Source organism: Melanotaenia boesemani, chromosome 19 (genome assembly GCF_017639745.1).
Source record: "Melanotaenia boesemani isolate fMelBoe1 chromosome 19, fMelBoe1.pri, whole genome shotgun sequence".
Classification (NCBI taxonomy): Eukaryota; Metazoa; Chordata; class Actinopteri; order Atheriniformes; family Melanotaeniidae; genus Melanotaenia; species Melanotaenia boesemani.
Genome location: NC_055700.1, coordinates 14,823,519 through 14,851,381, shown reverse-complemented (window position 1 = coordinate 14,851,381; position 27,863 = coordinate 14,823,519). Strand labels below are relative to the sequence as shown.

The 27,863-nt window shown below is 38.6% G+C and overlaps 1 protein-coding gene across 1 annotated transcript; it reads left to right on the top strand.

The window, feature by feature from the left end:
• The first annotated feature begins 826 nt into the window (after positions 1–826).
• Positions 827–27,859, top strand: LOC121629955 (E3 ubiquitin-protein ligase UHRF2-like). Its single transcript, XM_041969920.1, has 16 exons — positions 827–1,206; positions 8,279–8,671; positions 10,358–10,674; positions 17,054–17,272; positions 17,375–17,484; positions 17,635–17,821; positions 19,177–19,300; positions 20,849–20,956; positions 21,060–21,164; positions 21,251–21,357; positions 21,453–21,615; positions 22,780–22,917; positions 23,105–23,342; positions 23,574–23,722; positions 23,907–24,005; positions 24,099–27,859. Exons 1-16 carry the CDS (start codon positions 1,054–1,056, stop codon positions 24,243–24,245), a joined length of 2,757 nt encoding a protein of 918 aa, XP_041825854.1. The 5' UTR covers positions 827–1,053; the 3' UTR covers positions 24,246–27,859.
• The last annotated feature ends 4 nt before the right edge of the window (positions 27,860–27,863 follow it).

Sequence of the window (27,863 nt, the reverse complement as noted above, 5' to 3'; positions counted from 1 at the left end):
GATTTTTTTTTTAAATTCTATAGATTGTCTTTATTATATATTTTTGTTGGGTTTTCTCACAAAATAATCAGTTTAGACAATATGTAATTAACAAAAATATGGATTCTAGATGTTTAAGTGATTTTTGATGGCTAATTTGAATGTCTCTGAAGTTGTTTTTGTTCACTGTATATCTAATTGTGGGGATTTGCCATCTTTTGTGGTATTTTTGTGGCCTAACATGGGTTGTTGTGTGTGTGTGTGGTGTGTGTGTGTTTAATTCTGGTCACTGTGTAAAGTCATTCTTTGCCTTTGTGGTAATTTTCCATTTGTTTACATTCTATGTTTAATTTTTTGGCCACTGTCCAGCCTGTTCTCTATATATCTGGCACTGGATACTGAAAACCCCATTGCGATAGACCACTAAACATTATAATCCAGGGATTAGACCTGGGGCCCCCCATGACCCTTTGGGCCCCTGGCCTTGTGCTCAGTAAGCCTATTCATCTCTTTGCACTACTGAGATTCAATGGTGAAAGAATAATTTTGATCTGAAATGTTAAGACTGCATTATGATTATTATTACTTAATATAATGAAAATTTAAAGATATAACCAAAATGACTCGTTGACAACAGGAACAGTCTTGTAAATTATAAGGTTGTAAATGTCTACTAAAGGCTCTCTTATGTCATATTATGTCTCGCTTGGTCCCAGAGAATTTAAGACCGAACGCATTAGGAGAGCAAATGTAAAATAAGCTATTTATAATGTCTTATAAATGTAACACAGTAAGTGGTCAAATTCATGCATAGCCCAAGGTCTCGTTTAGGATTGCTGTGCCTTTAACTGCACACGGAGCTCGCTCAACGTTACTTCGCGAGATTTGCTTGGCGCCGCGACCTCATGTGAGACACCTCCTGCGCGAGCCAGTCCGACGTTACCTCTGCAGAGGAAAACGCGATGGAGCCCTGAATTTGTTGACTTCTATCTCGTTTGAGCATACAAAAACATTGGTATCCACAAAACTGTTTCAGCTGTTATTTATCTGAAGCGGTAACGGGGCAGTGCAACGATGTGGATCCAGGTTCGTACTATAGACGGGAAGGAGACGCGAACCGTTGAAGATCTTTCTAGACTGACCAAAATTGAGTCTTTACGGCTGAAAATACAAGATATTTTCCATGTAAGCCCACAGCAGCAGCGACTCTTCTACCGAGGGAAGCAGGTAAAGCCGTTTTCTCGTCATGCAACAGCCAGTTTTGACGCTTGACAGGGCTGGGGTGCTGGTTGTAGACTGAGTGGTCCTCGGGTGTTGAAGCCGTTTCGGACCCATGCGAGCTTCCTGTTTTGATAGGAATTCGCCAATAGTTCTTACGCAAGAGCTCGGGGTACGCGGTGTGCCACCCCAACGGGGGAAATGTGGATGTTTTGAACATATTCCGGTTGTTTAGGTTGATGACGAGGAGAGCTGCGTGCAACAAATGTCCCACCGCCGTAGACATGTTTGTTTACATTGCCAGAGAAAGGAGAACACCGTGCTGTTTCCACATGTCGATCCAAGTAGTTCACTGCAAACAAACGGCCCACATCACTTACCTGTGTGCGCCGATTCAACAGCAGCATTTTACATTTGCTATATTACTAACCCCAGCCTCACTCTTCTCCACACTTTCCATGTTTAACCGCTGAGCCCATTAGGAAACGACTGGGTTTGTACATGTGGCGTTCAAATGACTGTGTTAATAACTTCAAGGGTTAAATGAGACTGTTGGCTACACGTGCACTTAAATAGGTGTATTTGTTTACACCCTGGCGTCACCAATGTACAATGAGGACTGATGGGGGCGTCTATTGTAAAGTTATCTGTTCTCTTATTGCATGGTTGTCTAATACTTTGCAATCCATGCGCTCTGCAGCAGGCAGATGGATGTGTGGCATCTTTCTGAATTAAAACCAGATCTGTATCCAGTGAACCTCTCACTACAATCATATGATTTAAATGAGTAAAGCAACAATTCAGTGTTTAGTAACAGAAAGTGACAGAAAAGCAATATCATACTCGCAACATATAAGTAATGCACAATCAATGTGTAATGCACATTTATTATTAATATTTATTATTTTGGGTAACAATACACAATGGATGAAAAAAATTTAAATAGTTTGCTAAGTAGTGAAGGTATGATTGTAATATTGATTATTTACAATGGTTATACAAGGGTAATTCATTTGTAAAAGGAAAACAAAAAACAATGAATAAAATTGTCATTTATAGATTTCTTAGTAATACTGTATTAATCTAAAGAAACTCTTTAGTTTATGGTAATTGTGCAGTAGACATCTGACACAGAAACACCCCAAGTACACTTTCAAAAGCACCAAAATGCCTTTATAGGGCATTTCTTTTTACTAATAATTCTCTTACATTTAGATTTACTGCATTATACACATCTGAACACATCAATACAGTAAGCAAAACACTTGATAGATTATTAGATTTTAGAGACTGGAACCTTTGTCTTTTAATATTCCTGATAATTTTTCTTATTTAAGATTTTATTTACAGATGCATGAGTAATTACTAATAAGATTTTCTGTTGAACAAATGATATTTAATTACATATTAAATAACCTTTTAGCACATGGTCAGATACAACTTAAAAGTATATAGTGATTATTTTGTCTGTATTTAGTCTGCTTTCATATAAAATGGATTAATGAGATTTTACAGACTTTATTTTCAATACCAATGTGATTTCAGAATCTTACAGTATGGCCCACTAGACATTTTCAGGGGAACAAAAATGGATCAGTAGTCCGCACACAGTCAATTTATCAATCTCTCCCAGCCTTATTCGAGGTTAAAGTATACTTTATATATGGTCTTTAGACTGCAGTTGGGTCTGGATATTTGGGCTTCAGGTTGACTTTACAATTGCCTGCATGTTGTCCTCTGAACTGATGCGAGTCCAAATTTTCTCTCAAACATACTACAAAAAAAAAAGGAAAAAAAAGAAACTGTAATCTGCTTCCTCAAGATGGATGTGTGTGTCTGTTAGTGCTATGGTGGAGGACCGCATGCAGCGTGGTTGGGGGGGGGGGGACAAATGAATAACCCACTGTTTTTGAATAAATGCTAGTATATTTTATAATATATCACACTCACAGATGTAACTGCAGCTGGTAAAGCAAAACAGTATCTGAAGAATTTATATTGCTCCCTTAGACAAAGTCCTGCAATATGTTACTTAAGTCTAAACAAAATAGTGTTGTTTTTGTGGAAATATATAAACCAACGCTGCATAAAGGAAAGAAAATTGCACAGGATGATCCATGATATGTATATGTGTGAACGATTACAGGGTGTCAGTAACAAGCAGGAGATGCTTGCCGCTGACAGGACATTGGCACCATGATTTATTTAGATTTTCAGCACAACATTGCAGAGCCGACACTCACACAGTATGAATCAGCCAGACAGAAAAACCCACGGGAAGAACAGACTACATGATATTTTGATCTCACTTTGCTTGCACTTAGTCACACCTTCCAGTATTGATGTGTCATTCTGTATTATTGGCCAAAAAATTTCCTTCATGAAAAAGTCATTTGCATGTTGAAATTGTCTGACCTACTTCCTGTAATTGAATGATAATGAAGTCTTAGATTGTGCGCTTACCAGTAATATACTGTGCTTTTTAAAAAAAGAAAAGAACTCAGAAAAACTTTGAAATGGTTTGAGTGTTTATATTAACATGTTGTACTTTTTGTGTTAAAATAGCAACAGATTAATTGGAAGATCTAATAATGGCAGTCCAACAGTTATTTATTTGGCTTGGAAGTCATTATAAGCACAAACGAGACTGATTCTGTTTAAGTTCAAGAATTTTATCAACAAAAGTAGGAACAATGTAGTAAAATGATTCATGCCTTATCAACAACCAATCGTTTCTTATATTGGAGTTGTTACTGATGGTTGCGGCTGATCACAGGCCAAGCCTGTAAAGTAAATCCTACGCGTCCTTTATTTCACTTGGTGAGCCTTGATTAGGGGATTTCCATGTGCTGAGTAATGCATGGAATGAGCCTGTGACATGCAGCATACACTAGCTACTATCCTTGCATGCATAGTGGTGCCTGCGCTCAGTTAGGATTTAGACTTGTAGCAGAGCAACTCCGTCTGATTCTCCTTTCAAAATGGCGTCTTGTTTTTCCCTCCAGCTCAGTGCTCACACTGCCTCACCAGTTCAAAGTCATACTTGCCCTTCATTCGGAAGGGTCCTGAGCCAGTAGCCACTCAACCTAGCCTAAGTCTTTTTTTTTTCTTCTTCTTCTTTCTTTTTTTTTCTTCTTTTTTCAAGTTTGCCCAATCACTTTTTGTTGATCTGTTTCACCTTTAACATTTCTTTGTTACTCATGCTCGTAAGCAGGACTCACACCCACTTTCCACTGGCCATGTGGCCTTTCTGCTCAGCGCCCACACTCACTTTGCAGCCGGCTTCATGTTTACTAATTTTAAAAGCGATTTGGCTTGTGTTCAAAGCTCACCTTGTGTTGCATGTGTGTAATCTAAGCACATGGCTGTAGTTCTTTTTTTTCACGTTGAGATAGTTGGGCTCTTTTCCACTGTTAACGGTACCCGTCGTTGGGCTGTAGTTATTGGCCTGCTCTCTTTCACGCTAGCGGTTGCTGTGACCTAGATATTGTTAGAATTTGATTATACACGGGTTGATGTTGTGACTCTTCAGTTGATGGGTTCTTTCTGAGGAGTATTGCTTTGCAGATGAATTTCTAGGGAAGCAGAGTTGTCTGCAGCCATGCATGCACGCAGTGACATCCTTCTTTGACAGATAGACTGGACAAAGGGCAAAGACAATGACAGGCGTTAAACCTAGACCACAACTGCAGGCTTTCTTAATGCAGCTTGCTTGTTTTCACAGTTTTGCCACTTCATCTCATATTTGTAATTTTAGTTGTCCAGGATAATTGTTTGTGAGACAATACAAACTGCAGTGTAAATGAAAGGGTTTTGCTTGGAGCTTAGCTTACAATGGAACTGTATACCTACAAACATGCCCCCTTGGTTTGGGTCTCCTGGGTACATTACAAAAGTTAAAAGCAATATCTGAAATCAGTAAATAGGATTAAAGGTGCTAATATTTTAGCTAAGTGATATGATTGTTGTTGTAGAAATAAACATTTAATCCTAATTCCGAAACTGGTTGATGGACAGTTACATCTTTCCTTTTTGTGAAGGGATTAAAACTTAATGCGAAAGCTAACGCTAGCTTATTTAGGAAGCTGCAAATGGATGTAAAATCCACAACGACTTTTGCTTGCTTTCCTGGTAACTGATAAGCAATAAAATGTTCTTCAAGAGTAAATGATTGTGCGCAGTATGAAGGATAAAAGACCAAACCTGGAGGCTTGTAGATGGCAGGCATGCAGGCACACACCCCCTTGTCATTGTTTTTGGTAATATGACCTATTTTGCTCAACTCTTCACTAACAGACTGAGGGCGGAGACTAGAAGTAATTGTGCAGGAGTTGGATGTTTGGGCGGCTTGCCTTAGAAAAAGAAGGCTAATTTCTACTCTGCTACCAAATAAAATTTCCTCTTTTCTGCTCATCGATCTGTTGTTTCACAACCTGAAATGTCTTTGTAGGACTGGGCGGTAATATTAAATTGGCTGCCTCGATTTCTTGGTCTTTTTTCTTTTTTTGTTCTACCTTTACTCATCATTGCTATGCAGACAAAGATGGTAACAGGTTGCTTAGTTAATTTAATGTCAGAATGATTTCTGCACTGAGCATTTAAAGCCTGAAAAGAAGATTCTGCTAGACAGCGTGTTTGCACAATAATGAAAGATAATTCAGTTTTACTGTCAAATATGTCTTTACAGTCAGCTTCTGCTTTTTTCATGGCTTTTTTTTGCTGTAGAATCAAAACACTATAAACACATTTCTTCCACGACGTGGGATCTAAGACAGAAAAGTCAGAATTTTTTAGTATTTGGAGTGGGGTCTCCAGTGTTCACTGTTTATACTGCAGCCACAGGTCTTTGTCTTGTTTTTGTTTCGTGTTTGTTCTGATATTTAACTTGTCTTTTTTTAGGTTCCTGTTATGAAAAGACGTTATGTCTTTAGATCTGTTGAGTGCCCATTTTATTCCCCTCTCCAACATGATGGGCTCTCATGCAAGCAAACACGCTAGTTTATTTGATCTTTGTTCAGATGTCTCCCACTTGAAGAACATTTTCACTGTGTCACATAAAGAAGATGCCTGAGGCGACATATTTCTTGAATTACTCTGCGTACAGGGGTGAAAACTGCCACGTACATGGCCAATGTGACAGTATTATGTCAGACTGACTATGTAAAAATCCTCAACATTCTCACATTTAGTCTGCGGTTCTTTGTTTTGAGGATTATTCAGCTGAGTGAGACTGAAGTCAACATCTTGCAGCAAGAAGCTGATCCCACTGATGAATGAAGTCGCTGTAGAGAGCGCATATGAAAAGCAAGGATGTCATTAATGTTTGCTGCAGAGCAATTCTGCTGTACGCTGTTCTGATCTCCTGCCCGTCTGCATGACTTTCCATCCATCTAACTTCAACTCGTCAACAGCGAAGCTTCCTGCATCAGGCTCTGCCAGCAGGCTTATTGTCTGTTGAGGATGCTTACTGTCTGGCTGTGTTTCTTTTTACACATGTGGCAAAAGACAGACAATAGAGGACGCAGTTACTAAGTCGAAGACTGAGCTTAGGTAGGGAGACATACAAAGACATACTAATACAGACCACAGGAAGACAGACAGGTGAGTATAACTACCACTAAATGGCTGTGTTTGCACCACTGCTCCCCTGATCTAAATTCCATGAGACTATTAAAACAGGGAGGGATGGGGAAATCGTGCTTGCTCCCTCACTGCTCTCCTGCTACACCTCCATTCCCTCTCCTCCCCATTGTCAAATAACGAAGAAGAGAGAAGGGGAGCATGAGTGAGGGTGGCGGCCATGCTTGTCTCCTCAGCACAATGGGTTTGTGGGGTTGAGGGCTGAAATGAATAGCCGATATGTGTAGTTGGCTTGACCACCATATGCTCAACTCCTCATGCAGTGGCTGCCCCGTGCGGTATACTTAACAGTAGGCTGGTGTGGAAGAAGAGTTAATAAGGTGTGTTTGAATGGGGCCTTTTTTTTCCCAAGTGCATTGGTTTTATTTGAAAGATCCATTTTCTCTTGCCCGCATGCTGCACTGCCTGAGAGGGTCACGCTGATGATGATTGTGGTGGTGGATTTCGTTGACGGCAGTTGTGTATATATATACACGATTCAAATTCGTAGGGGGTGGGTGTAAGTGTTTATGTGTGTGTGTTGCGGGGGGTGCTCTCATTTTGGTTGTCATGGTAACCCAGTCATTTCTTTTCCCCCAGCTACATCTCCTATCACCATAATTCATGCGTTTTTATCTTTTATTTATTTTTTCTCTTTTAGAAAAACTGGCTAGAGCAGCTGCATGTCAGCATGTTTTGTGTGGACTGGATAAGTGAACACAAACACGGGCTCCAGTAGCTCCCACTGGAAGCTCGCCAGTCATTAGCGCTAATTGTTTTTCCTTACTCAGAACAGGCTACATCAGTTAACTTGGATGTACAGTTAAATGCATTTAATCTTAATCTGAGCTTTGGATCATTTAAGATCAGAGAACAGATGTTGTTGATTTGGACTCCCGCTCGGCATATATAAAGGGATGTACACCTACAGAAGTCTATTTTCATTTTTTCTGTTGAATATCAAACAATATATTAAATCGCATGCATATCCATGGCTGTTTTTATGTTTGAGGTGTTTGTTGTCTGTTCTTTAGAAGCAGCCTGCCTTGTATGCTTGTCTAAGGGGACATAATGGTTCAGTGTTGTTCGTGCCCCATGATAGACATTTATGACAACGTTGAATAAAGGATCATTATACCCACCCTTCTGCCAAAGGCTGACGTCCATTGATTCAACTTTCAAACATAATATTGGCTTATTAATAATTTACTTCTCATGTACTAGTAAAGAAATAGAATTAAATCATTAAAAGGCTTCATTAAAAAAATTTAATTCAACACCTTTACGAGTGGAAAGATGTTACTCTTTTTATTTTTTCTGGATTTAATGACTGACTTAGGAAATAATTCTGGATTTCTAAAGACTTAGTTGTTGAATTACAGTATACAGGTATGTTTTTTTGCATCTTTTTAACTGTGCCTTTTCATATTCGCTGGAAACTTTTTTCTTTCTCCTTGTTTAGATGGAAGATGGTCAGACTCTGTTTGACTACAACGTGGGGCTCAATGACATAGTTCAGCTGCTGATTCGCTCTCAGACCGATCCTCCAGACAGCCCCGCCACTAAGGAGTCCTCAGGTGTTTCCTGTAGTTCTGCTCCTCCATGTGACTCAAAGTCAGAAAGCTGCAACTCCCCAGCTCCCGTCTCCCCCGCAGAAATGGAAACTTCCACAAATATGAACAATGACAACAACAGCACTACCAGCACTGTAAATGAAGCCAAGCCAGACACCAGCGCTACCAGTAACTCAACCAGTACCAAAAATGGGTTCAAGTCTTCTAGTCCAGCACAGGATGCTCAGCCACCCACATCCAGCAGAAACACACTAATTGACCCAGGGATCGGCCTGTACAAGGTGAGGATGGGACTGACAAAAATAAAAATAAAAAATTGTGTAATTTAGTATACTTGAAACAAAGAGTGTGCATGTTTTTGTACCCTGGGTTTCATACTTTCACCTGTATTTTATTTTATGCATCCACACAACCTGAACCCTCTCATACTGACTTTCTTGTAATTTCTTTCAGTAGTCTTCAGGGATATTCAGGAAGAACATTTCAATGCTCTTCTTCGGATGTTGGTTGCTTCTTGTTTCTGTTCTCTGTCAACATGATTCCACAGTCCTTCAGTAATATTGAGGTTCAGGCTTTGAGGAGGATTTTATCTTTCTAAAAGACTGATTTTCAATCCAGTTCTTGTTTAATTCTGGCATTCCTCAACTTTTTCTCCCCATTTCCCATTCCTTAAGAATGACTTTTTGAGAGCCACCATGCCAAAGAGAACGTGTCTTATGACGCTTTAGTGAACAGTAGCTACATCAGCTGAAAGTCTGGATGCATCTCCTGGTTCTGTCAGGTCTTTGATGTAATTTGATCCCATTTCTTACAGATCTCATTTGCAGACACTGTTCATCTAATGCAGATAGGTTTAAATGCCTGCTATTTTTTCTTTTATCCTCTTTTTTTCCTTTTCCTTAAAATGTTATGAAGACACACTACATACCATATTGAGATAGTTTTGGTCAAAAAGCACTCGAGGAATCACCTTGTTGGTGCAAAAATGCTGTTAAACTGTGTTATCTTTTGTTTTGTATGTGTAACAAAGAAATTGGAACAAATAATGTGTCAGGCTGCTTGCAACAAAGTGGCTAAAGATACCATTTAAAATGGATTCTTTGCTAAATTGCTTAAGTTAACACAACACTGGTTCACCCAGAGTTTGGGTGAACCAGGTCAGGTATAAGGACTGAATTGAAAATTAGTAAAAGGAAAAAAAAAAAAAAGCTGATGTCCAAAGAAAAACTCTGAATGACCTCCATTAAGCTATTGCTAACAAGAACAACAACCAAACAAACAACACACAAAAAAGAGCAGCTAGCTCAGAACCTTTGAACTGGACTGTATGTCGGTCGGTCGGTTGTGTCAGGGAATGGGACTCTTTTCATGCTTATTGTCTAATCCAGCATGCAAGAAGACCAATAATCAAGTAAATGAGTTGGAACCAATAATCAAGTAAATGAGTTGGAAATGTGCAGCGTCACTGGATATCCAGGTCACATGTTTGTTTTTTTTTCAGGCTGAAGTATTCACCATTTTTTAAAGAAACTCAAATGACATGGACATGGACTGATTTAAAGAATGTCTTTAAAAGAAAGTATTTTTTTAAACATTCATATCATAAAACATTTATAACAGAAAGGATTTTACACAGACCGCTCATTCAGAAATTAGTTGTAGTAGTAGTGTCTTTTAATAGCTTAACCCATTCAATATAAATTACCTATATTACTTGTGCTACTCTTAAATCGTATATTACAGGAGTATAATTCAGAGTATTGTATTATATAGAGTTCCTCTGAAGGAGAATGTTTGTGATCGGTTTTCTGTAAACCTCAGAAAGTTTTCATGCTGCAATAACAACCTTAGTAACTAAAAGAAGAAAAATGAAAGTTCATTCATTTTAAGATCAGGATTTGTTGTTAATGTACACACACATACAACGACAGAGACCGGGTGTTATTTTTGTGTTTTTGTCTCCTCAGATTAACGAGCTGGTGGACTGCAGAGATGTAAGCATCGGTGCCTGGTTTGAGGCTTGCATTGAAAATGTGACGCTCGCTCCAAAAGGACAGATAACACCCACCAAGGGTAAGGTGGGTCGCCCCCCAAAAAGGACTAATGGAAAGCTGGAGGCTGAGCAGGGACAGACCAACAGCCAGAGTCAAACCACGGACAGTAATAAGAACAATGTTGTGTTAAATTCAGAGAGTAATGGAGCCTCCACCTCTCAGACAGACTCTACAGCAATGGACAGCAAAGAGAGAGAAGAGGACGTAATGTACCACATTAAATATGAAGAGTAAGTAATAGCTTATTATGCTGAGGAGAGATGCTGCTGAAACACATCATCTGTGATGTTAATCCAAGCATTTTAGCAGATATCTGCATATGTGTCTACTGAACATAAAAACATGGTGTTTGTATGATGTCTGTGAACATCATGCATCATAATGGCGGCTCTGCTGGAATTACTGCCTGCTTCATCCTGGCAGGCCAAGGGATGGAGAGCAGGAGGGGGTGGGGGGTAGTTGATGCTACAATTTGGACTCCATCGCTTGCATTCCCCTTTTCCAGCAAATTCATTCAGAAGCCGATGTTTCCATGGTAACTCATGAGTTCTCAGGAGCATTACTTTTTTGCTTGCCTCCTTCAGCTTTGTCTATAATTGCTGTGAACATGAGACTGGTGAGACATAGCCTCCTTACTCTGTCTCTGGCAGTGTGCATGTTTCTGTTAAGGGCTGTTATTCCAGAGTAATTATGTCAGTGTTTGTTGTGCTGTCAGTGTGTGTGAGTGTGTGTGTGTGTGTGTTTTTTTTTATGTAGACTTCATCCGCATTCGACATTTCTCAATCTTCCAAATCCCTTGTAGTCAGATTCTATTTGTTGTACTTTCATTTGCAATGGGACAGGAGTACTCAGGCACAGGCAATCCAATAATCTAAACCATTTTGTCCACCAACACCACACAACACACAACACACACACCACTATCTTTCTTTTTTTTTCTATTCAGTTAGTTAGAGAGACTAAAAAGGCAGAACAGAATCTGAGTGTCAGAGTAATAATGTTTTCACCAACAGAGACATAAACACACCCCCCACTTGGTTAAAGCTGCACTTAAATGTAAATTGTCTAAATTGTAAGCTTCTATTCTATTTAAATGACTGCTGGTCAGATAGACCCTTTTGCCTCTTTTTAAATGTATTGTATGCCTCTTGGTTCGGAGTGCTGTTTCGGGTTTCTTCCATCGCTGTGCCAGACAAAAGTAGAGGATGGGTAAGATTGCCATGTCTTCTCATGCTGCATCCCCCCCCTGCCTCCCCTTTAACACCTGCCTGCATAGTCTGAGAAAGACACACTAGTCCTTCAACATCGTCCGCCATGTTTTGGCTGCAAGTCCACAGAATATAATGAGCCACAAAATCAAAGGGAGTGATATGTTAGGAGACTCAAAGCAAATTGGTTTAACAAAAATCAATAAACATCTCTATTCTAGATTCTTTTTCTTAACCTATATTTATACAGTATACTAAACAGAAACTTGGCTAAACAGGCCAAGCTACAGTGATGAAGTAGTCTGCATCTCTGGCATGGCTATTGCATCATCTCCTTCATGTGCACAGCTATGCTAGTTTTTCACTTTTTCTTCGTCTGTTTGGCTACCAGCAGCATTTGACATTGTGGGCCTGGATTCAACGTCAACCAACGTTGCTTTAATCCGAAATTATGGGCTTGTATTTGTCTGAAGATAAAACTATCGTTTCCTAAATGCTTTTTTCGTAATTCAGTGTTCATTTCCAACAGTTAGTCATGTGTATCGGTCAGTTATTGGGCTGTTTGCTTTGTTTGCTGTTTGCTCCATGTAGTTGTTATATTGAACAATGGAAATTCACCTGTTCAACATTGTTGGTTGTTCTCTAGTTTCTAAGGCTGCACACTTTTTTTTTGCTAATGTCTGCAGAGCCTCTAACCAAAGGTAGCAGCTTAAACATATCCCTAACACAGAAAAAACAGAAGACAAGGAAATACAGGTAGAGGGCTGTTTAAATGGAGAAAGGTTCCACTACACTTTTATAATGGGTCATGGGAGATGATTGAGAGGGATTATTTTTTAAGCTTGATTCTGTTTTAGTTTGAATCTCTTGTGATTGCACATTACCATTTTTCCTCATGCGAGGTTGCACATGCTTAAATAATAAAATGAGAAATGCTGGGTTCTATTTAGCTACTTTGATTTCAGAATTCTGCTATTTTTCATCCCAGCTAACACACATTGTTATGATTTAAGCCCTCTTCATACTGGACTAAATACAAAACTCCATTGCAATGAAATGACATACAATTGACAATTGGTCACGTCAATTGACTGCAGTGGTCCTAAGTATTTATGTACAAGAGCAGGCAAATTTTTGGAATAAGTTTTAAAATGACCACATTAAATGTGCTCTGACAAGAGTACCAACACGCTGCAAAAAAAAAAAAAGTGGTTGAGAACACATTTGATTTATGTCTGTTTTACTAAGACAATGGTCTCAGTAACAACCATACCCATTGTAACAAGAATGCTTTCTTTGAAAAAGCTATATTGCTTTCAGCTCTTCGACTAAGGAATTTATTACCATGTTTTATTTTTCACTGTTAAAACTAAACTTGGTGTTATGGTAAAGTTTTGCTAAACATTCTAATTTACATGGTTTTATATATTTAGTGAAGAGATCTTGTGTTGTATGAAGTTAGTGGGAATTAATATGCCTGTTACCTGAATACCACTAAGAGAGTTTTATCTGCTGTAGTTGCTGATTCAGCGAGTAGTTTCACTTTGGGTTTGTCTTTCTTACTCGCCCACTCTTTGTCCGCTTTTCTGCACAGAGCAGTCATTGTTTTAATAGTAAGTTGTATCCAGAGCCAGAATGATAAAAAGTGAGCCAGTATAAAGGGTTGGCTCTTGCTCATCACAGATATTTCAGGTATGAAAATATCTTTTTACAGGACACATAACAGAAAAAAAGCTGCTCTAGTTATATTGCCATGTTAACATTATTAGGAAAAGTGAAGTCTAAAAATCAATAAATAAACTGCTTTGGTTGTAATACCTTAGTGGAATAGAAAGTTTTTTATCCTGACATGTCAGAATGATGGTGAAAAGGCCAGAGCTCTAGTAAAATCTTGAATAATAAATAATTCACCTGTTTAGTACCTCTTTCTATCTCTGCACTCATTTCAGAAGTTGCTTAGTTTAACCTTAGTGCCTTAGACCATAATCCAGAAATGGTTTGAGGGAATGTTAAGGTTACTTGAGAGTATTGGTGTTGCTTGCACACACCGTCCAGATGTGATGCACTCAAAAGCGACATCCACAGACAGTAGCCTCCGCTCTTTAACCATTAGCAGTCGCTTGGAATACTGATGTCCCCGTAGAATTACTGCCAAACTGTTTGGCAGCTGTTATCAGCACCAAAATGCTCCAAAACAATCATTTTGTTTTCTTCAGCCATTGTTAAGTCTGAACAGAAATTTTTTACGGGTTACTAGAAGGTATTATGTTTGCAGCTGCAGGCTGGCCAAATATGAGTGGGAGTCTTAGTTTTGGCTTCATTTGTGAAAGGCTGGTCAGTAAGCAGCAGCAGAAACTCTGCTTTCTGCAGACTTGATGGTCAGTGCGACCGCTTTCTCGATGTCCTTGTGCAGCCTAAAATTTGTAACCGCACGCCGGCTGCACTTGCAAGTGTCCTGACTGTGGATGTGATGGCAAAGTAATGCCAAGCATATGTACTGGTTTCTATATTTTGAAGGAGCAGCACACACTGTTCCACTTTTTTCTTTTTTATGTTTTTCTGCTGGATAACTAAAAGCATGCTGTTCTTCGGCTTGTCAGGAAGGCTGTTATTTGTTGTAGATTTAGAAACAGATCTCATTCCCACATTCAGACTTCTGTCTGCATTCATTACCAGAACCAGGATTCTTGTATGTCCGATTGTTAAGTCAAATTCAAAGGACTAAGTAATTGTATCATAAGCATCTCATTGAATGGATCAAGTATTGAATCAAAAAGTGAGAAAATAGTCTGTGCCTCCTAATTCATGTATCAAACCACAGAGCTAGTTGCCTAAATTTAATTAAGCTGAGACGATACAATCACATCACCTCATTAAGTTAAATGCAGTGTATTAATTATGTGACACTGCTAACTTTACAAGTGTTTAAGAAGCTTTCTGTTTTACTCTAAATTGGAATAATGTGGATCATATAATGGATTAGTTTTGATTGGATTATAATTGGACTGTTTCTTTAAAAGTGCCTTGATGACTTTGCTATGAATCTGTGCTGAACTGAATTCATTCATTGCAGCTTGGTGTCTGCCCTTAAATGTCCTCTAACGTAGCATATTTAATCTGACAGTACCATCATAACATGAATATTTAATGTTATTCTATATAGCTTGATGCTCATTGGTCTGAAGTAGGATGTAGACTGAGAAGCTTGTGTGGTCTTAAACTCGAGCGCTCTTCTGCTGTTCATGCTGAGCCTCATTGTGCTGCAACGTCAGTGGTAATGTACTGCGTATCAGTGCGCATACACACTTGAATGTTGGGATGTGTCTGTGTATTTTAGCCCCGCTCTCTCTCTCACACACACATACACACTCACTCTTTCCAAAACCAGATTAATCCCTTTGGTCTAAAAAAAAAAAATAAAAGGAAATCCCTGTACTTAGAGTTGGTCTGCTCTTCCTGGGAATACACTAGTTCTAGTCTGTCTCTGTCAGTAATATGTAGTCTGTCACAATATGCTACTTATTTTACTATTTTTATTTTTGCCAAGATGAACAAGCTGTTGTTGATGTCCAGCAGTACAGATTGTGTGCAGAAGTACCAAGTTTAGACTCAGTTTTTCCAGCAAAAACATATGCAGGCATTGCCCACCCATGTATGCAATCCTCTACTTTATCCTGAGCCTCCTGTTGTGTGAGCAGACCTGCGTGTGCATATTTCACTCAGTGCTAACACACGTTCATCTACATACATAAGTCCAGCTATTAGAAAGCAAGTAAGCAAGCTGTCAGCTTGTGTCTAAGTCAGGCCTGATTATCAAATTTTATGTCACTTATTTGTTTAAATAAATAGAAAAAAAGTGGAACGAGACAGGTGATAACTTATAACTAAGTTCAGTTTCTGCTAAATTCTGCATGTTGATGTCAAACACCCAATGGTCTATTTGAACAATTTATAAGGATTACTTTTTTTTCTTACTTTTGTAGTGATTATCTTGACAACAAGAATGTCAAAATTATCATTAAAATCATTATTAAAGGCAATTTGGTTTAACTAAAATAAATACTATATTAGTACCGCCTTCTTTAAACTCATGGCATCACTGTTTTTCCATACAAATCATCTTTTGCTGTCTGTTGTGGTTACTGTGTAGATGTTTTATTTAGCTTAATCCTGCCATTACCATGGATTTACTTCTCTTGGCCTCTGGTCATTTTTTGTCAACTCACCTTTAGTCATGGGGGTGTAGCTGCTGCTTTGTGGCTGAGGGTGCAGCAGTGCCCAGAAACTGTTCTTAGGATATACGGTAGATGACTCAAACTATATCAAAGCATGCTTTGACTTGAGATATTTTTTTAAATGTCTTTTAAAAGAACAAAGAATATAATATAGCTGCAGCAGCTTTATTATATTATTTCCTTTAACACAGCAGCTCCAGTAATTTGGTAACTTTTGTAAAAGATCCAGAGGTTATGTGGTCCAACATAATTTTTTCCAGTTACTGCATTAAATTGATATTCTGTTTAGATTAATTATACAAAAAAAAAACCTTCATATTCCTACATTCAGACATCCAGTGAGAGTGCTGTTGCAGACAGGTGTCTCATTATATCCTAACATGGTTTGTAAATGGGTTTTATACGATGGATGAAAAATGAAGCTAAGTTGTTTCAATATTTTAACATGTTTATAGTGAATTAACTTTTTAAGTTCCTCGCTGACACCTTGTCTTGTTTTTAAATAGACATTTGGGTGCACTGATCAAATGGACAAATTCTAAAAACATAGATCTGTGATATGTTTCCTGTTTCACCTACACTTTATTCTGTCAATTAACCGATTCATTATGTATTCGGCTAGTAGCATTTTTACATGCTTAACAGAAAATCAGCAGGTTTCAGTTTTTATGCAGCAAAATTCCAGTTAATAATGTTATATAACCAGTATTTGGCTGTTGTTGTAAAATCTGCTCATATTACAGACATTTTTCGTGCTTCTGGTCTTTTGTGTTCTGCAGACCTGCATAGACTTGCATGTTCCTTCACAGGAACGTTTATATTCTTTATCAGTGCAGCTCTCTTTGATGCACTGTGATGTTAAACAGATTATTTGCACATCCATCTGTTTTTAACCAAATTTGTTGTTTTAGATGTCTGCTTATTACTGTTCTGTACCCATGATGCTGCAGTTGATGTCAGAAACTCTGTGGTAGCTCAACCCTTCCTCTATCCATTAGTTATGTAATTTTTAGTGCATTTATGTAGCTGTTCTAACATGCATATTATTGCATCCTGTGTGAAAGGTTTACAACATACAAAGTATGTGTATGTTTTGTACTGGCAGTAGATCTGACTACAGAAAACACACCTTCACCATCTCTTCTGTGTTCTCCTTTCTCCACTAGTTATCCAGAGAATGGAGTGGTGGAGATGCAAGCAGTAGATGTACGACCACGCGCCAGGACCCTACTAAGGTGGGACCAGCTTCAAGTGGGGATGCATGTGATGGTCAACTACAACATGGAGACGCCAGATGAAAGGGGCTTCTGGTTTGACGGCGAGATTGTCGCTCTTAATCAAGCCTCTCGCACCAATAAGGAGCTCCGAGTCAATATCCTCCTGGGGTGAGGATGTTGCAAGAGTGTGATTTTAGACCAAAAATAATATTTTGATTTCATGTTGTTGTGCCTTCATTTCCCTGCATCGGTCACAATGTCTCCTCTCAGGGGTCCTGGAGATGTAATCGGAGATTGCAAAGTTCAGTTTTTAGATGAAATCTACCAGGTGGAGAAGCCAGGAGCTCGTCCACTCTCTGGTGCAGACGGACAGTTTAAACGTATGAACTCCATCGCACACACACCCAGACTGTCAGTACACTGGACAACTCGCTTGTTATTATATTAGTGCTGAGCACATGCTGATGTGCAGCAGTGTCATGGTATCTTTTCTGTTTCTGTTGCTCTTTCATCCTTGTTTGTGGCTCCAGGGAAGAGCGGCCCAGAGTGCAAGCACTGCAAAGCCGATCCGGACGCGGAGTGTCGATTCTGCTCCTGCTGTGTGTGTGGTGGGAAGCAGGATGCTCACATGCAGCTGCTGTGTGATGAGTGCAACATGGCGTTCCACATTTACTGCCTCAACCCGCCTCTGGCCACCATCCCAGATGATGAGGACTGGTGAGAGAGAGAGATTGTAGCTTAGCAATTAGCCACAAAATTCTACACTTTACAGTCACTTCAGGAAGGCTGATTAGTAGCTGATTAATACAGTTTGGATTGAGGTGTATTAAAAGAGACATGAAGTCAGGATTGAGGTTAAAATCAATGTAAAATAAAGACATAATCCACTCACAGGTGGCACTTCATCAACTGCCAGGACTTTGACTGTATTTCTGCCAAACAAAAATAAAGGTGTAGAATATTTAAAAAAACAAAAAAAGCAACCATTTGTTTAGTTTTTTTCTTCTCTTTTCTTTTTGGCAGGAACTGTATTCACTGCGAGAAAGATCTTGACTCTAATTCAATTTTGCCACAAATTAGCCCAAAGCTTCATAGTTTTTTCTTGTTTTTTTCATCACTCACAATTTTTGAAAGAAATCCAAGAAAGTACTGTCCTACTACTAAAAATCACTAATCATCCTAGTCTGATGTATTATTTCCAAGTGGGAGACAGAATAGTGTTAATGGCTTTGAAAAATATAATGTTGAACACATGAACTGCAAGCAAGATGGAATGCAAAGAAAGTGGATGAATAACAGAAACTCCCAGTAGGGATGACATGATCCAGTCCAAGTATCAGACTGGGGTCCAGCTCAAGATGTTTTTAACTGATCATAGCGGGTCGCTAAGTACACCTTAGATTTGTATGGTAATCGACATCTGGGTAATTAGCATATTTTCATTACCAAAGCTGTTTCTCTTCTACTGTAGATATATTTATACACAAGAATTGAGACTTAATAGTATGTTCATGTAAAGTAGGTGAGCATGCTGCATTTAGTGCTTATTTCAAGGTTTTATTTATTCATTTTCTCTTTTAGATGTCCCACTTTTACCTCTGCAGCGTTATACTGGGTGTTATAAGGATTGTCTAGAAAATAACATTTATTTTTGTCTAAGCTGTAATACTGCAAGATGTAAATGTGCAAAAAGACTTAGAGAATACATGCAAGTGCATGGATTGAGATTCAGTATTGGCTGATACACAATTGTAAATGTGTCAGATTGGTAATGTGAACAAAACAATTTTGACCTGAACTCTAAATTCCCATAGTTGAACAGTTTTTATTTGTTAAATTAACACTTGTTAAGGACTTGAGATGAACACACTGAAAAAGTTCAACTGAAATCAAATGAGTTCAGAATTTTTAGATGTTTTGTCATTTATTTAAAGAAAGAAGAGATTTAGCAAGGCTACCATTCCCCTGTTTTTTAAAATAATTATTTTAATCTTTCTTGTTTCCCCATTTACCATAACTGTACTTTATTTATTTTTAATTGTTTTAAACTATGATTTTTTTTATGCTGCTAGGTACTGTCCAACCTGTAAAAATGACACCAGTGAAGTTGTCAAGGCCGGCGAGAAGCTCAAAGCTAGCAAGAAGAAAGCAAAAATGCCTTCGGCTACAACTGAGAGTCAAAGAGACTGGGGAAAGGTGAGATGTGAGGGTATATCTCAGAAGGGGTTCACAATGCCAAGAGGACTGAGCTGCTCTATGAGCCTGAAGGAAGACATTTTTCACTTTCACTTCATATTGCATCAAGGTAGCAAATACTAAGTGGATGAATATCAGAAAGCACTTTGTCTGAAAAGTTTTCCAGTACCAGCAACTTTTCCGGGTCGTCTTAGCCCCTGTTTTTCAGTTGAACATGCTGCAGTCTCTTGCTGAAAACACATAGGCTTAAGCAGCGTAGCATTGGCTCAGGATGAGAAATCAAAAGGAAAAAAAGAAGAAAGCATTTTCCAGCTCCATTACCCCCAGCTTGCAATCTATTCTCAAAAACTGAATAACCAGATTGCTGAGGGTACTTCATGGTCATGTGTCAGCATTTTTCAGATGCTACATTCTTTTTTTCTGGGAATTAAAACGTTCATGTGCATCTGATTGAAGCAGAACTTTGGTCTGCAAAATTATAAGACAGAAAACTTGACAGGAGTGTAACTTCTTTGGGCTTTCAATTCAATACGTTCTCAAATCTAAGCATTTTATAGCTTTTGTTTTTAATGTTAATCAAATTATATCTGACTTTTTGCACTGATTTAAATTCAGCCTAAACTGATTTATTTATCATTTTTTATGTGCCAGCTCACTCTGATCAGTTTCTGATCCGGTTGGCATCAATTTAACTTTATATTAAGTTGCTGAAGATCTTCAGTGATTTCATTGGATTTGTTTATTAATGGAATTACTGACCTATTTATTATTACTATTATTATTACTATTACAAAATATTCTGTAATTAAAACCTCCTCCCTTCTCTTTCTCTTGGCATTAAAGACCACAAACCGAGAAATTACATTCAAACTGTTTACTTAGCAAAAAACTAAACCATATAATTTGACATCCTGGGGCAGAAAATAAGAGAGGAAGACATCTGACATTTATTAGATGATTTTTTTTTTTTTTTTTTGCCTTTTCGAAGCATAGTGCTGATTATTTTCCTAAAATCTCCTCAGACTCGTCTCATGGCAACAATTTTGTGAAAATTGCATAGCTTGTTTCCATCCTGGCTGTGCTGATTCCCCAACGCTGTGCTCCATGGTGTAATGTGAACAATGCCATTAAGCAAGACTTAGCCACTTTCTTGGAACTGCTGATGGAAAATAACTCTTTTCTTTACCAAAATGCTCTCTTTCTCTGCAGATTAATTGAAAACAGTCCGGCTTGTGCGCTCAGGCACATTTAAGTGCTGTGAGTCAGGCAGTATTCATACTTTATAGCTCTTAAAATAAAACTCTTTGCTTCGTTAAGGGGGTTAATTTATTCTCACTTTAGAACTCATTTGTTCGAGCTAAATGAGGTGTCATCCTTTCTGAGAGCATGACATATTGTCTTTAAATGTTTACCACAGGCTTCTTTTAATGCACACGTGATGGCTCTGTTCTTTAAATTAAAGAAACATGATGTGATCTTTGCACTTGTGTTTCCATTTAATAGTATAATTGTGCTGATATGTAGACTTTCTACCCAATATAATTGCAGGGTATGGCCTGTGTGGGGCGCACTAAAGAATGCACAATTGTTCCCTCAAACCACTATGGACCTATACCTGGTGTTCCTGTTGGAACCACCTGGAAATTCAGAGTCCAGGTTAGTTGTCTTTTGTACTTTATTACATAAGTACTCAAGTATACCATGATGCTACAAACTGGTTTTCATTCACAGTTCTGTTTGTCTGCTTTTGTCCCCTCAGGTCAGCGAAGCAGGTGTTCACAGGCCACATGTCGGCGGCATCCATGGGCGCAGCAACGATGGCTCCTATTCACTGGTGCTGGCAGGGGGCTTTGAGGATGAAGTGGTGGGTTTTATTGTTGCAGTTGCACAGGGATGTTTCTTTCACCGCACTTTGCTAATCTGTGTTATGGTGATTGTTCTATGTGTTAGGACCGGGGAGATGAGTTCACCTACACAGGCAGCGGTGGTCGTGACCTTTCTGGAAACAAACGGATCGGAGAGCACTGTTTTGACCAAACCTTGACTCACATGAACAGGTACATTTGCTTGTTACAGCATCAATCCTGATGATTATTCTTACTCCCACCTGGTAAACATCATTGTGTTTTGACTTGGTTTTGGACACCTGCAGGGCATTGGCCTTAAACTGCGATGCACCTCTGAATGACAAAGACGGAGCAGAGTCCAGGAACTGGCGGGCAGGAAAACCAGTGAGAGTGGTGCGCAGCTCCAAAGGTAGACGTATCAGCAAATATGCTCCAGAGGAAGGAAATCGCTACGATGGAATTTACAAGGTACTGTCAAATGTTGTGCATTAAAGCTGCACTACTAAACGTCAGATTTTCACACTTTGGTGCCACCTAACGAAGGATATTTCAGCAACCATCTTGTGTCCTGTCTGTTCTCTGAGCTCTCTCCAGCCAGTAAAAGTCAGTCAGATGTTGACTCTTGTCTTATCTCTTGCCTGGGGCAAAAGAGTGGCCATTTTGTTTTTGATGGTGGCATTTGATTTGTTTCTCCACAGATTATAAATGCATTTCATTTTCATGAAAGAGGTTTTTTTTGTATTTAAGTTTTGTATTTGTAATTTGTTTTGTAATTATCATGAGATAATTAATTGTTTAAGTATTTAAAAAAAGATAGATGGGTTTTTAGATATGAAGTAAACGTTTTGCTGCAAATAATTGAATCTAAATTAACTTCATTGTATTTTAGTGCTTGCCCTGTCTAGTAGCATGTCATGTTTTTCTTTTCTTTTCATTTCTTTTAATTTAATTTCTTTTAATGATATTTTGATGGTCAAAATAAGACTTATTGTGCATCTTTACCAGAACTTCAGTTTCTTTTCATGGGGCCCAAAATCTCTATCAGTGCCCCTGTCTCTTGCTGTCAATTTCTCTTATTCCCTCACCCCCTCCAATAATGTCCCCTTGCTTTTCTTTGGCGAAATGTATGTATGTGTACGCTCAAAGCACAAAATGTGTTGATATGCGGTTGCTGGTGTGTGATGCAGTGCCATAAAGCAAAAAGCTGCTGTAACGTGGTGCCCTGGGCTAGAAAAAGTTTATAAAGTGTGTTTTTTTAGGAGTTATATATATTCGCATCAACCAGTTATATTGCAGTAATTTCAATGGAGTATTAGTAGTTCCCAATTGTGTTTTAATATATGCCTCCTTCCACTCTTCTACTAAAATGTTTTTCAGTTCTCTCTTCATGCCTATAGTCTATCTAAAATGTCTCAGTACACCCATCTATCTTCCAATAAATATTATACAAATTATCCCCTTGCTTATAAAATTAATTGTCATTAGCTTTTCTATTGTAAACATTGAGGGTTGATTCTCAACTGTAAATATTTGAAGAAACAGTCACGAGGTATATCAACTTTATCAACTATTCAACCTCTCTGCCAGTTTATGTATTAAATTAAACACTGTTGTGTTTATGGTGGCTTTCAGGTTGTAAAATACTGGCCAGAGATTGGAAAGTGTGGTTATTTGGTGTGGAGGTACTTACTGAGACGGGATGATCTGGAACCGGCACCGTGGACACCTGAAGGACTGGAGAGGATCAAGAAACTGGGCCTTTCTGTTCAGGTTAGACTGTACTGTTTGAACTTTCATTTACTTTGTGTGTGTTGACAGAAATGTATGTGGTGCATCTGTCGTGTAGAATTTCCCTGAGTATTTCAGTTCCCTGCCTCTTACCAATTCATATTTTTGAAAAACCACTAAGTAATAAGTGAATACGTATTTTACTCTGTGCTAATATCTCTTTCTGCAGTACCCACCAGGCTACCTGGCAGCCATGGCTAACAAAACAAAGAAGGAGGCATGCGCTAGACCCGGCCGTGGCGGTCGCAGTAAGCACTACCCTGCGAGGGGAAGGCCACGAAGACAACGAAAAATCAAGGAAAAAGAAGAGAATGATGAGGAAGTGGAGGATGGCCTTCCAGCAGCCAAGATGGCAAAAGAAGAAGCACCACAAAGTAATGGAGCGCAGAAGACAACCGGAGATAGTGGTGGGTGCTTTTACAGATGATGCTCAAAGCAGGTCAGACAGGATGTTGAGAGGACAGGTGAGAACAGCATGAGCAGTGAAACATCTTAAAAAGGGAAACTAAATATCAAACAGGATCTTATTGGTAGCTGCTGCAAATGCTGTCTCTTCAATCTTTTTTTCTTTTTAAGTTTCATTATTCTTTCTAAAAGTAGCTTCTGCTTTTTTAAAATTTATTGTGCATCTTTACCAGATCTGTCACCAGCAGCAGAGCCTCCATCTAAACGTGTGAAAATAGAAGAGACCTTCCAGCTTACAGAGCAGCAGCAGCAGTTGATCCGAGAGGACACGGCCAACAAGAAGCTCTGGGATGAGGCCATGGAGCACCTTAAAGAAGGGCCGGTATGAAACCCAGTACACTGCAACTTTAACACAACTATTGGTCTTCAGAACTTCACATCTAGATTTTACCACTTATTTTCACTTTCTTAAATTTTGAAACTATTCCATCACTGATTTTACTTGGCAAAGCTATTTAATGTAAAGCTTTTCCCTCTGTTATTCATTTCATGTCTTCTTGTTGAAGAATTTCCTGCGAAAGATGGAGCAGATCTTTATGTGTGTGTGCTGCCAGGAGCTCTCTTTCCAGCCAATCACCACTGTCTGCTCACACAATGTTTGCAAGGTATATGTCATGTTCATCCAGATGTTTTTTGTGCTTACTGCTGCACCAAACTTTCCCTCTCCATATAATTTTTCTGGCTCCTTCCATCTTCAGACTTGTCTCCAGCGGTCTTTCCGAGCAAAGGTGTACACCTGCCCTGCCTGCCGCCACGACTTGGGCAAGGACTATGTCATGACCCAAAACAAGACGCTTCAGATTCTGCTTGACCAGTTCTTTCCCGGCTACAGCAAGGGCCGATGAGATCAAAATTGCATTTACTAACTAGGATACGTACATACACGCACCTAAGCATCCATTCTGTGTGCACTCATATACCGTCAAGCACCTAGAGCTCCACTTTGAAATGCATTGCACTCACATAATGTACTTACCCACAGGCAAATGTATATTGCATATACAGCCATTTATGTATACAATCATTCATACACAGACAACCTCAGTAGGGACTGACCTCATCTGCTGAACTTGGACTTTCTCCATCAACATCACCAGCCTGACATTCAAAACCAAGGACATTTTTTTAACCTCCCTACTCCTGCCACAAAAGTGGGCACAAAAACAAACGCACAAAAAAGCTCATATTCCCACCAATCATCTCGAGGATTTTACTCATTTTCAGTTTGTTTTCCCTTCTTATATGTTATCCACTGGTTCCTTTAACGCAGCTCGTTGTTTGAGTCCAAACATATCCCGACATTCAAATTCCTGCCAACCTGTGTGCATTTGTGTACCATGTATCCAGTTTTACACCAAAATCCAGTTTTTTGGCTGCCACGTAACAGTGCTCAGTGCCAGGAGTGTTGGACTAAGAGATGCCTTTGTTATGCCAAGGCAAAGTTAAAAGGGTCAAAAGCAATATGTAGTTGAAATGAAGCACTACATTAGTGATTTGTGCAGTTTTATTTTATTTCTAGGCCAGTCAGTGGCATTTGCTTGCATCCTGTTAGATGCTCATGTCATTTGGAACGATGCCATTCGTACGCTTTGAGCTAATAGGAATAACGAATGTCTCACCAGGGGTAACTGTCTGTGTTTTGGCAGAGGACAGAAATTTGCAGCTGTGTCTTGTTTGTTTGGAGAGTTGGATGTCCTCCTTTAGATTTAATGTGGAGCTAGAAAAGGCATTTACTTGAGGAAAAATGCAAAGCTGCAGAACAGATCAGGGGTGAAAAAAAAGGTTCTGGTGATATTCTGGTTTACAGAGAAACACAGAGATATTATTAAGATTAAGCTGTAATGTTGTGAAAAATGCTTGAGGAGCGTTGGATGAGCTGCCTGCTTGTTCTATTCAGCCACATCTGAAAGGGCACACTGTGGTTGTCCCTGGTGTTACCAAGCAACCACAATCAAACAAAACTTTCACAGAGATGGTTAGCTCATATTATACCCAGCAGATATTTATCTTCTGCTCTACCTGTTAGTCAGCATTCACGTTTACAGAGTTCTGCATGTTCTTTTCCATTTTAAAGAAATTAGTCTGAGTCAAGCACAGCCTGATTAGTGTAGATTATTTGTTAAATTACATACAGTAAATAGAGGCCCATCTTAGGTTTTTAGTGACCAAGCAAAACAAAAGGGAGCTGGCTGCTAATCCCCAACAAACTTTCTTAATAAACTATTATTCACCAGTCTTGCCAAGTAGCAGGCAACAGTGGATTTGAGTGCCTTGTGCTTTCAGTCCTGTCAGACACCAAATATAAGCATTCAGTAAATGATCAGTTTGATTTAGTTTTAAGTTATTTATTTTAATAAAATTTGCTTTTTAAAAATGATCATTTCACACTGTTTTAATTGGGGAACTTCTTGTTTGGCTGCTTGTTTTAATGCAATCTTAAATGTTTGTGATTTACAGCTTTTAACCCTACTTTAGTAGACCTCCCAAATAAATCTATTAACCTGTACATGAGAATAATAACACCCATTCAATGAAATGGCAAACATTTTTAAAAAGAAGGTATTGAAGGTTCATTGATACTAGTTCTTATACATGAAGACAGTGTTCTTGGTTTCTGGTTCTTAAGGGCCACTGCTCTGTATGATTTATTTTTTTCCCTGCTTCAACACACCTGATTCCATGGTAGGAGATTTTCTCAATACCTTGTTCTCAGGTCCTTCACAAGCCTCTTAATAAGACAACATTTTGGACATTTTCTCTCTAGAAATGTTTTAACTAAATGGGACAAAACGTGAAGACGTGGACTGCCATTACCTAATTAAAACATGCACTCAAAACACTGCAAAAGAAATGCATAAATTCTAAATCCATGTTGTAAATATGTTAAAACTAATTTACTGATATCTGATTAATAGTTGTGTTGGTTTTCAAAAAAGGAAGGAATGTATGAGAGAAAAGCTGATGTATTTCGGTTGTACTGGGGGAAAACAAGGTACTCGTCTACAAGAATTTAGAGGCTGTAGAGAGGAAGATTATTTATATATATATATATATATGTATATATATATATATATATATATATATATATGTATGTATATATATATAGCTTTTTATATTTTGTGCCTGTTTTCTGGCTCAGTAAGTTAAGCATTGTCTAGATCATCATCATGGCCCTAAATAACCATGAGACAGATGACACCTGTGAATGTAAAAAAAAACAAAATTGTTTTCCTGCACAAATTTGATGGATTTTTACCAAATAATTTACAAATTTACTTCTATTAAAACAGGTGTGGACAAAACTCAAAACAATCTCTTTACTACTAATTTGGATTAATTTTTTTTAATATTACTTCCCTCGTATGGATCTATATTGTGAAGCTAGTAAAACAATTCAACCAAAAGCACATGGAAAAATTTCCTACATTTTTAACTTCTATAGACCACTGCAACAATACCCCCCACAACAGTATTGAGTCTTAACTTACAGAAAGCTCCTATAATTTTCTTTCTTCTTAGCTTTCTGGTTCAAGGTAACATTGTTTTCTCTACAATTTAAAGTGTAAGATTTTTGGTATTTTAAACTCCTGTTACTGTTAACTATGACTGTTACAGTAATAGTCTAATAGTCTGCTTATATGGAGGCCTGGCAATTTTAACAGACCCAAGTGAACAGCTATTATTAAAGAAGAAACTATAGATTTAGGTTTGTATTGTAAGCAGCCGACACAAATTTGCAACTTTTCTTCTGCTGGTACTTAAAAATGTACTGGGTTGGCAGGCGTGATAGGAACCAAACCAAATATTTTATGGAGCTCAGCGGCACCATCTTTGCACTGCTTGGCATGTGGACAGAGGTCACATAAAGCGCTGCAGTTCGGATACTGTATCCGAGTTGGTTTTGTGGGAAAATGTAGCCCTCTTTCAATAACATACTGTTGTCATGTTTAACTGTATCAGCCTATGAGGCAAAGCCATGTTGTGTGTGAAGCTGTATTACAGCTGAGTTAATGCAGCCGTTTCTGTTGACATGCAGGTCAGAGATGAAAACTCTTTGTTTGACCTTGTTTTTCCTTCCCATCCTCTTTTTTTGTTGGCAGGCTGTTTGTTTGTGGTAAAGTCCTTGTTTTTGTTCAGTCATTCAGGATTTTTCATTTTTGTTTTCTCATCATGCAAGTACAAATGCTACTATGGTCTTTAAAGCTAACTGTGATGTGCATTACTTCCACTGTTGCTTTATTTTGTTTAGGTTATTTTCTTCCTGCATTGACTGGCAAGCTAAAGCCCTCCTTTCTTTCTCTGCTGTGACCTTCGCTCCCTCTTCCCGCTGTCTTCTGCTCTCCGTGAATCTACAGTCAGTACTTACAACTTTTAGACGTCTTGTGGACGCTTGGCTTCAGTGCTGTGTTGTTTTATTTTCATTGCACTCTATTGAAGAATAAAAGTTTGAGAAATCACATTTA

Bases quoted from the DNA above. Each gene is read 5' to 3' on its own strand.
- LOC121629955 (XM_041969920.1), top strand. From the start codon at position 1,054: ATGTGGATCCAGGTTCGTACTATAGACGGGAAGGAGACGCGAACCGTT. The intron at 19,301-20,848 runs GTGAGATGTGAG...ATATAATTGCAG, and splicing joins GTCAAAGAGACTGGGGAAAG to GGTATGGCCTGTGTGGGGCG. The intron at 20,957-21,059 runs GTTAGTTGTCTT...TTGTCCCCTCAG, and splicing joins CCTGGAAATTCAGAGTCCAG to GTCAGCGAAGCAGGTGTTCA.